The 8,704-nt window shown below is 41.3% G+C and overlaps 1 protein-coding gene across 1 annotated transcript; it reads left to right on the forward strand.

The window, feature by feature from the left end:
* The first annotated feature begins 7,222 nt into the window (after positions 1–7,222).
* Positions 7,223–8,407, forward strand: LOC145408718 (uncharacterized). Its single transcript, XM_080279382.1, has 2 exons — positions 7,223–7,379; positions 7,785–8,407. The coding sequence occupies exons 1-2, from the start codon at positions 7,223–7,225 to the stop codon at positions 8,405–8,407; spliced, it is 780 nt and encodes a 259-aa protein (XP_080135508.1).
* The last annotated feature ends 297 nt before the right edge of the window (positions 8,408–8,704 follow it).

Below are 8,704 nucleotides of genomic sequence, written 5' to 3' on the forward strand. Positions count from 1 at the left end.
ATATATATATATATATATATATATATATATATATATATATATATATATATATATATATATATATATATATATATAATGTGTGTGTGTATGTGTGAATATATACATTTATACATGATTACTCATATATATATATATATATATATATATATATATATATATATATATATATATATATATATATATATATATATATATATATATAATGTGTGTGTGTACGTGTGAATATATACATTTGTACATAATTACTCATATATATATATATATATATATATATATATATATATATATATATATATATATGAGCCTCTGTGGTACAGTGGTAGAGTGTGCGTTTCGCACGCTCATGAGCGCGGTTTCGCCTCCCGCTAGCGTTGTAAAAACTTTGGGAAACATTCAACAAGCCACTTGCTACTTTGAGCGGACACAAGGGGTGCTGTGGTTGATTCAGTGTCGCATACTAGTATGCTTGCACCCAATCTGCTTAAGGCAGGCCGAATGCACTTGGTTCACAGACTATACACACATCTCAAGCCACTACAACACTACAGTCATACTCACAAGCACTTCTCACCCTACATACTGTCTGTACCAGACAACCTAAGCCATTGGGTAGATATACATTGGCTGTATCGTCCCTGCTTCAGTAGGCCGGTCCTGCAGTGGACCTCAACCGCTGATGATGATTATATATATATATATATATATATATACTGTATATATGTTTATCCATACATATTTCTCTCTCTCTCTCTCTCTCTCTCTCTCTCTCTCTCTCTATATATATATATATATATATATATATATATATATATATATATATATATATATGTTTATCCATACATATTTATATCTCTATATGTATATATGATATATATATATATATATATATATATATATATATGTATATATGATATATATATATATTCTTTTCATATCTCGGTAAGATGGCGAGTGAGGAGATACATAGGACTGGAACGCCTGCCATAAGTGAGGAAAAAGACATCTCCTCCCTCACATACGAGAAAAACCACGTTGGCGCGGTCATGCGGCGCAGAATCGACCAGCTTCGCAAACGCTGCCGATCTCTGGGCTTCAGTGAGAGAGAGCTGCAACCTCCACACTCCGTCATACCTGCATTTCGCAAAAAGAATATCTTCATACTGTGCACGGCTAATAAGGTAATGATCAAGTGCATATCTCGAATGGGTCTGTTGGATGCATTTTATATTTTATAAGCATTTGGGAACATGTTGTCCAAATATTTTTAAATCACACTTCAGTTATGAAAGAGAATATTGAGTCTTTTATCAATTACATGTTATTACCTACAGTAGAAAAACAGCAAAAGATTTCCTTAAAAAAAAAAAAAAAAGTTCTTTGTCAACTTATCGGTGGGAGTTTGACAGACCAGTCATCTGCAGCCATCACCTTCCTTCAAGAACAAAAGAGTTGCTTGTTCCAGTGTTACTTAAAACATAAGTATAAGTCGCCTCGTCCTTTCCTTGTCAAACACCTCTGAGGGAAGTATTCGCACATCATTTGGCTTCCAGGCTTATAAACGCATAGTACAGATTGACACAAATCTCACCTTAAGACCATCAAAATGTAAAGCTTTCCCAATCCTATTAACTATATTATTGATTTTCATATACACATTTTTTTTTTAACTTATACAACGGCCGAAGAGAAAATCTTACAGTAACGTTCGTAGGATATTTTTCCCTTCGTCTGACCTTGAAAATGAAAGACTGTAATAAATGTATTTTTAGCTAAAAATCCGCTACGCTAACAGGCATAGCGAAAAACTTCAGTCAACAGAATGGAAATAAAAATGCACAAATGCCTTTACATAAAATGAACAGTAAACGACAGCTTAGTTTAGCACGGGGAAAACAATACCCTTGGCAATAATTGTAAAAAAGCAGAAAATGTATAAAATGACCAACAAAAATCATCAAAACATCAAAAAGCAGTTAACAGCAATTGCCTGAAACGTTCTTGGCGATAAATGAGGAGAGTTATAAAAACAGGATTAACCCATTGGATCCCAGGGGTGCTGGGCGAGGCATGGCACTGGGTGGGTACTAAGCGTACCGCCCTCCGCCCGCCAGCTCATAGTCGCGAAGCTCATAGGTCCCTACCCGGGGGTTTTGGCGTGGATTTCGGGTTTAAATATTCCCGCCCACGACAGCACATTTTTTGTAAATAGTTTTCTGTACTTTATAATTGGGTAAAATATTATTTATCACTAGAGATAAATCTGATCATGGAGAAAAACAACGTATTTAGTTATATTGATTCAGTATGTTAAGTTTCATTTGATTTAATTCGTGCACGAAGCTGCTCGAAGCTGATCAGTTCTCTCCTTGCCACCAGCTAGTACAGACGTGCCTTCAGCATTCTTCAAGAATTATCCATCTCTCTCTGCATTTATTACCGTCAACACCACAGCTAAGTACTCAGCATATTTATTAGGCCTAGCATATTTATACTGAGTACTGATCAAAACGCCATATTCACATACCGTTTATTATAATGGCGAGTTGTTGTTTCGCTTTATGTTAGTTTACAATTAAGACCCCCTACAGTGATAATAACTAACATAAATTTGGTGCCGTGACCAGGATTTGATCTAGTGATAGAACAGGGGAATTGCGGGTGTGAGAGCCGAGCATTGTGCTGTGTCGGCAAACAACCATATGTTGCGTGGGGCACCAGGGGAGGCTGCGCGTGGTTGGGGGATGTCGGGGTAGGGTTTGAACCCTCCCCAGTAGATTATCCATCCCCTTTGAAGAAAGTAGCCTTCTTTGGGCATTCCTATGCCCAAAGATTCCCACTAGGTTGTCCGGTGCAGTATCCAGACGATGCTCCAGCCTTTTATGTCCGCAAATTTGGCGTGCCTGGTGCTAAGGGCAGCACAATTAGAGATAGTAAGGAATACCAGGACCTCCTAACATACAAGCCAGACATAACAATTCTGATCGTTGGGGGGAACGACTTATCCCTAGATGCGGACTTGAATCAGTTGGCCCTCGATATAGAAGCCCTGGCTAGGGAAATTGAGGATGAGACAGGGGTCCACTGCCTCATTGTCGGCATCGAGGAAAGGACGAACCCCCGAGATATGACCTATGAAGAATACATCCGGGCCAGAAACGGAGTGAACCAGCGCCTGAAGAGAACTTTTCCTTTCTTAAAGGCTCGGTTTATCTTCATCAGGATGAATGAGTCTGACCTGTCATGGGATGGGGTACACCTGGATACGCCAGGCAACAAAAGGGTGTTCGATGGCCTTCTGAGAAGAGCGTGTTGCTTTCTTGGACAGTAAGCTCCTTGTGAGGGGGTTTAAGGTTTGATCTCCTGGACTGCCTAACAATTTAATATAGAAATTCGGTTTTGTTTTAATTCATTTTAATTATTTGGATTCGCCCAAGAAAGAGTACATTCAACTTGAAATTCTGCATTGTTGTCAACTGCTTTCACTTCATTGCCTATAATTAAAATGGATAATATAAAATCATTAAAGAGGCTCAAAGCTGCCAAAAAGGGAGCAGTCACAAAACTGACCGCTAACTTAACAGAATTTATAGAACATGCCGCAACCGTTCACTACATCAAAAGTATGAAAGTGACGGTTGAGAAAATCCTCACTGAGATCGAGTCTTACAATCAGGAATTGTATGAATTATATCCTGATGAAGACCTAGAAGGAGAAGTGGTCAGTGATATGGAGTATGTTAATAAGGTCAACAGACACTTAATAGAATTAGAGAGTGCTCTAGAATTACCCGCCAAGGACTCGGTAGTAAAAGAACAGGCAGAGAGTCGGAAAGCAACAGGAATTATATTACCGTCTCTGAAATTGCCAGTATTTGATGGTGATCCCATTCAGTGGCTGGGTTTTTGGGAGCTATTTGACTGTAGTGTGCACTCCCGAACAGATCTGACAGACATCCAGAAATTTAAATATCTTAAGGGACAATTAAGTGGTGAAGCACTCCGAATAATTAGTGGATTCAGTTTGGTAGCAGCTAGTTATGAATCAGCAGTCACAGTTTTAAAGAAATCCTACAGTCAAGAAGATCACAAAAAGGCTGCTCACATTGCTAGATTATGTAATTTACCTCCTCCACCATGAAGTGAATGAACTAAAGGACTTTTCTGCATCATTTGAATGTGCGTCAGAATCACTACGTACAATGGGAGTGACTGTGGGTGAAATTTGTGCTGTTTTACTCCATAATAAACTCCCTAGTGCACTTTCGGAAGTGATCAAACGTGAACTTAAAGAGAAGTGGTTGGAAGTAGATGATTATGTTCGTGTGTTAAAGACGGAGGCATGTAACATCGAAAGTAGACAGAATCCCTTTGAACATTTGGGTGCGACCGCTACGGCAGCATATGCAGTGAAGCAAGTGAAACACGCTGAACCTATGCAGAGGAATGGATGTAAATTGTGTTTTAAACCAGGACATTTTTGGGCTAAGTGTACAAGGTATAAAGTAAAAGGGGCGAAATTAAAGAGAGCAAGGCAATTGAAGCTGTCTGTCGGGTGTTTGTCGGCAGATCATGGTAGCCAGGGTTGTACAAATCCCAAAGTAAGGCCATGTCGATATTGCCAGCAGAAACACTACAACTATTTGTGTCCGACTGCTTGTTCTGAACCCCATGAACAAACAGTTACCCAAGAACCAACAGTGACAATGGCTGTGGCTTCGAGTCGTAATGCAGTGTTGTTGCCAACGATTCATATTCCCATTGGTTACTCAAACGGGCCAGCAGAGCAAGGTTAGGGGTCTATTAGATCAATGCTCACAACGTACATTTGTTCTAAGATCAAGTTTAGCAAACTTGAAGGTAAACAAGATGAGAAGGGAACGTTTACAACTGCAAGGATTTACTGGCCCTAGGGGTAGTGATGAGTATGAGGTAGTGGAGTTGTTTTTCCGCCATCGTAGAAAGGTGCGCAAGTTGAGGGCGGTGGTTGTAGACGAACTACCTAACTATAAGCCAGGGAAGGGGCTGCAACATAATGTGCGGGACCTGAAGGCTCAGGGCTACAAGTTAGCAGATCCAAGTGTCAAAAGTGGGGATATGGTCGAATTGCTGATTGAGGCAGACTTTTATTACCACTTTGTACACGCTGGCTATATAAGGGAAGGAGGCATAATTTTGTTACCCACAATTTATGGTTATACACTGAGTGGCACTTATCGGTCGGAAGAAGAAGGTACTGAAGTAGAGCTGGTAACTGTTCTGAAACTGGCAGTAGATCCGATAATGGAGTTAGCAAATATTGATGGCAGGAATACGACTCCAGAAATCAAGGATCTGACAGCTCTATGGGACTTAGATCCCATAGGTATTAGTCCCAATGAGACCGATAAGAAGGGAGAGAAAGGTATTAGGTAACTTCTATGAAACGGTGCAATATTCCAAAGAACAGGGACAATATGTTGTGGAATTACCATGGAAAGAACACGTTGATAAGTTGCCTGATAATTTCAAGTTAGCCTTAGGCAGATTAAGAGGTTTGCAGCGTAAATTCATAAAGGATCCCAACTATTGCAAACAGTATAGTAAAGTCATCCAGGATCAATTAGAAAGAGCTTTCATGGAAAAGGTGGAGGACAAGAGTCTGGTAGGACATCCTGTACACTATCTAGCTCATCATGGTGTCACTAAAGATAGCTTAACAACACCAATATTAGAGTAGTGTTTGATTGTTCAGCTAGAGAGCATGAGAGGGCATATAGTCTGAATGACTGCCCATCTTTGGTTAATGACCTCACACAGATATTTTTGCGCTTTCGGTGTCATCGTTTTGCCTGGGTGAGTGACATCGAGAAGGCATTTCTTATGGTGGGGTTATCTGAAAGGGATACGGATGCCACTAGATTTCTTTGGCCTGTTGAACCTTTAAATCTAAATAGCCCTTACATGATGTATAGGTTCAAGGCAGTGCTGTTTGGAGCAACTTGTTCCCAATTCCTCTTGAATGCCACCATACAAAAACATTTATCAGTGGTTCAGGAGGATAAAGCCTTGATTGATAAATTAAGGAAAGGGTTGTATATTGACAATTTGCAAGGAACCAAGGAAGATGAGGATGCTTTATAACAATTGTGTTGGGATGCCCTGAGAGTATTTTCAAGTGCCAATTTGTCCTTAAGAGAGTGGGTAACAAACAGTGTGAAATTGCGAAGCTACTCCACCTAAAAGGTTTGGCTTCTGAAGTTCAGGACAAGGTAAAAATGCTTGGGACTGTTTGGCTAACTGATATGGATATATTACAGGTGAGGGGACACGAAAGCAGACCCACAGTATACACGAAACGTGAGGTGTTGAGCATAACTGCAGGTGTGTTTGACCCTCTGGGAGTATTATCGCCGGTGACCATCCGTGCAAAGAAATTTGTGCAAGATCTATGGCGCATTGAATGTGGGTGGGATGTTCCCATACCGGAAGATAAGGAGGCTGAATGGCAGCGGGTGAGGATATGATTAACCGTACCAATATCGTATTTCCCCACCAAGTCACTGATAGTAAAAAGGTCACGCTGCATCTATTTAGTGACGCAAGCACCACTGCTTATGGTGTAGCAGCCTACTTAGTTAGTGAGGGAAGTAGTAGATTAGCTATGGCAAGGGCCAAAGTAGCACCCATTAAACCCCTCACTATCCCAAAATTAGAACTGACTGCTGTCATGCTAGCAGCTCGTCTCGCCAAGTATATTTATGAGGCCTACGAGGATGAGTTAAGCATAGAAAAAATATACCTCTGGACGGACAGCCAGGTAACCCTATACTGGTTGTTTAGTAAAAAACTGCTGCCTGTATATGTTCAGAACAGAATTGACGAAATAAAGGCATTAGTCCCTGATGCTGAATTTCGTTATGTGTCTACAAAGGACAACCCCAGTGATATGGTTTCCAGAGGGAAGTCACATGGATCCTTAATAAGTTCTTCTTTGTGGTGGGGAGGGCCCACATGGCTACCTCACCAAAAAATGTGGCCGGAAAATGGTCCATTTGAGGAAGTTGGGGACGCCACCATGGGTTGTCTCCTCTAAGAGACCCTGTCATTGCCAGTGTCGGTAACCCTTCCTGCCATATTGAATTGGGACCGATATGGTTCTTATGTGAAGACAAGACATGTGATGGCGTGGGTATTGAGATTTATCAAGACACTGAAAGATAGGAGACAAAGAACACACGAGGCAATGCCGGCTTATTTGACAGTGCCGGAAATAAGGACAGCAGAATCAGTAATGATTAAGTTAGCTCAAATGGAAGAGTACCCTGAGGATTACCATTATTTATCCACTGGAAAGGGCACACCAAGTAATGTTGTGAAGCAGTTAGGCCTCTATATGGAAGGTGGGCTGTTGCGTTGTAAGGGTAGGTTACAGTTGTCGGACTTAAAGGAGGAAGCAAAGTAACCTATCCTAATACCTAGTAAACATAGGTTAGCAGCTCTCCTTTCCGAGTACTGCCACAAGGTGTGTAGCCATAGTGGAGTAAGTTATGCTGTGAGTTACATAAGACAAAGATTTTTGATTCCTATGATCAGACAAGTTGTAAAGAAGGTTTTAAGGAAATGTATAACTTGTAAAAGGTTACAAGGTGCCCCATATAGTGCTGTACAAGCTCCGCCATTACCCTACTTTAGGGTTCAGGAAGTGAACCCATTCCAAGTAACAGAAGTAGACTACACAGGTGCTCTACCCATTAAAGAAAAGGGTATCGTAGGAAAATTAAATGTAGTCTTGTTTACCTGTGCAGTTACTAGGGCTATACACATTGAGACTGTGTCAAACCTCTCTTGTGGGTCCTTCATTCATGCCTTCCGTCGGTTTTGTAGCAGGAGAGGCTTCCCTGAACTCATAATTAGTGATAATGCCACTACATTTATAAGTGGAGCCAGTGTATTGAGGGACTTAAAAAATGATCCAAGGTTACAGAGTGAATTAGTAAAGGTAAATTGTGAGTGGCGGTTCATACCAGCCAGGGCGCCATGGTTCGGTGCCATCTGGGAAAGAATGATAGGTATCCTAAAGGCTGGCCTGAGAAAGGTATTGGGTCGAGCTTTAGTAACCCGTGAAGAACTGGATACTGTATTATTGGAAATTGAGGCCACAGTCAATGACCGTCCACTTGGATATACATACGGTGACCTTGAAGAGCCACTCCCTATTACTCCTTCACAGCTTATTAATGGGAGGCGTCTTAGAGAATGCCCGAAACAGGAAGTCAGGGATGATGATCTCACGGACATCACCTGGCGGATTAATTCGGGGATAAACAGACGTCTCCTATATGTGACAAAGATTTCACGAGATCTGTGGAGGAGATGGACCACTGACTACCTAATATCTCTCAGAAAGCAACACCGTCAATTGACATAAGAGGGGAAGGCAGCACCACAAGTTGGGGATGTCGTGCTGATACTCGACGATGGACCTCGACTTCTCTGGCGACTAGGTCGGGTTACCAAATTGTTATATGGTCCCGATCAAGAATGTAGGGTAGTGCAGCTAAGGACAAGCGCCGGTTTGACCACGAGACCAGTGATTAAGCTGTACCCCTTAGAAATTGATATAGAAAGGGAAGAAGATGACAGCCAAACCGGCGCTACCCAACACCTCCCTACACCGGTAAATGACCGATGTGATGCCCCGTTGAGGACATCACGTCGGACCGCC

Source organism: Coenobita brevimanus, chromosome 78, assembly GCF_032717465.1.
Source record: "Coenobita brevimanus isolate Jiangsu-jjx chromosome 78, ASM3271746v2, whole genome shotgun sequence".
Lineage (NCBI taxonomy): Eukaryota > Metazoa > Arthropoda > Malacostraca > Decapoda > Coenobitidae > Coenobita > Coenobita brevimanus.

What these genes read in the sequence shown, in the direction of transcription:
- LOC145408718 (XM_080279382.1), top strand. Translation starts at nt 7,223, where the DNA reads ATGCCGGCTTATTTGACAGTGCCGGAAATAAGGACAGCAGAATCAGTA. An exon ending in GTTAGGCCTCTATATGGAAG is followed by an intron (nt 7,380 to 7,784) that starts GTGGGCTGTTGC and finishes TTACCTGTGCAG; the next exon opens with TTACTAGGGCTATACACATT.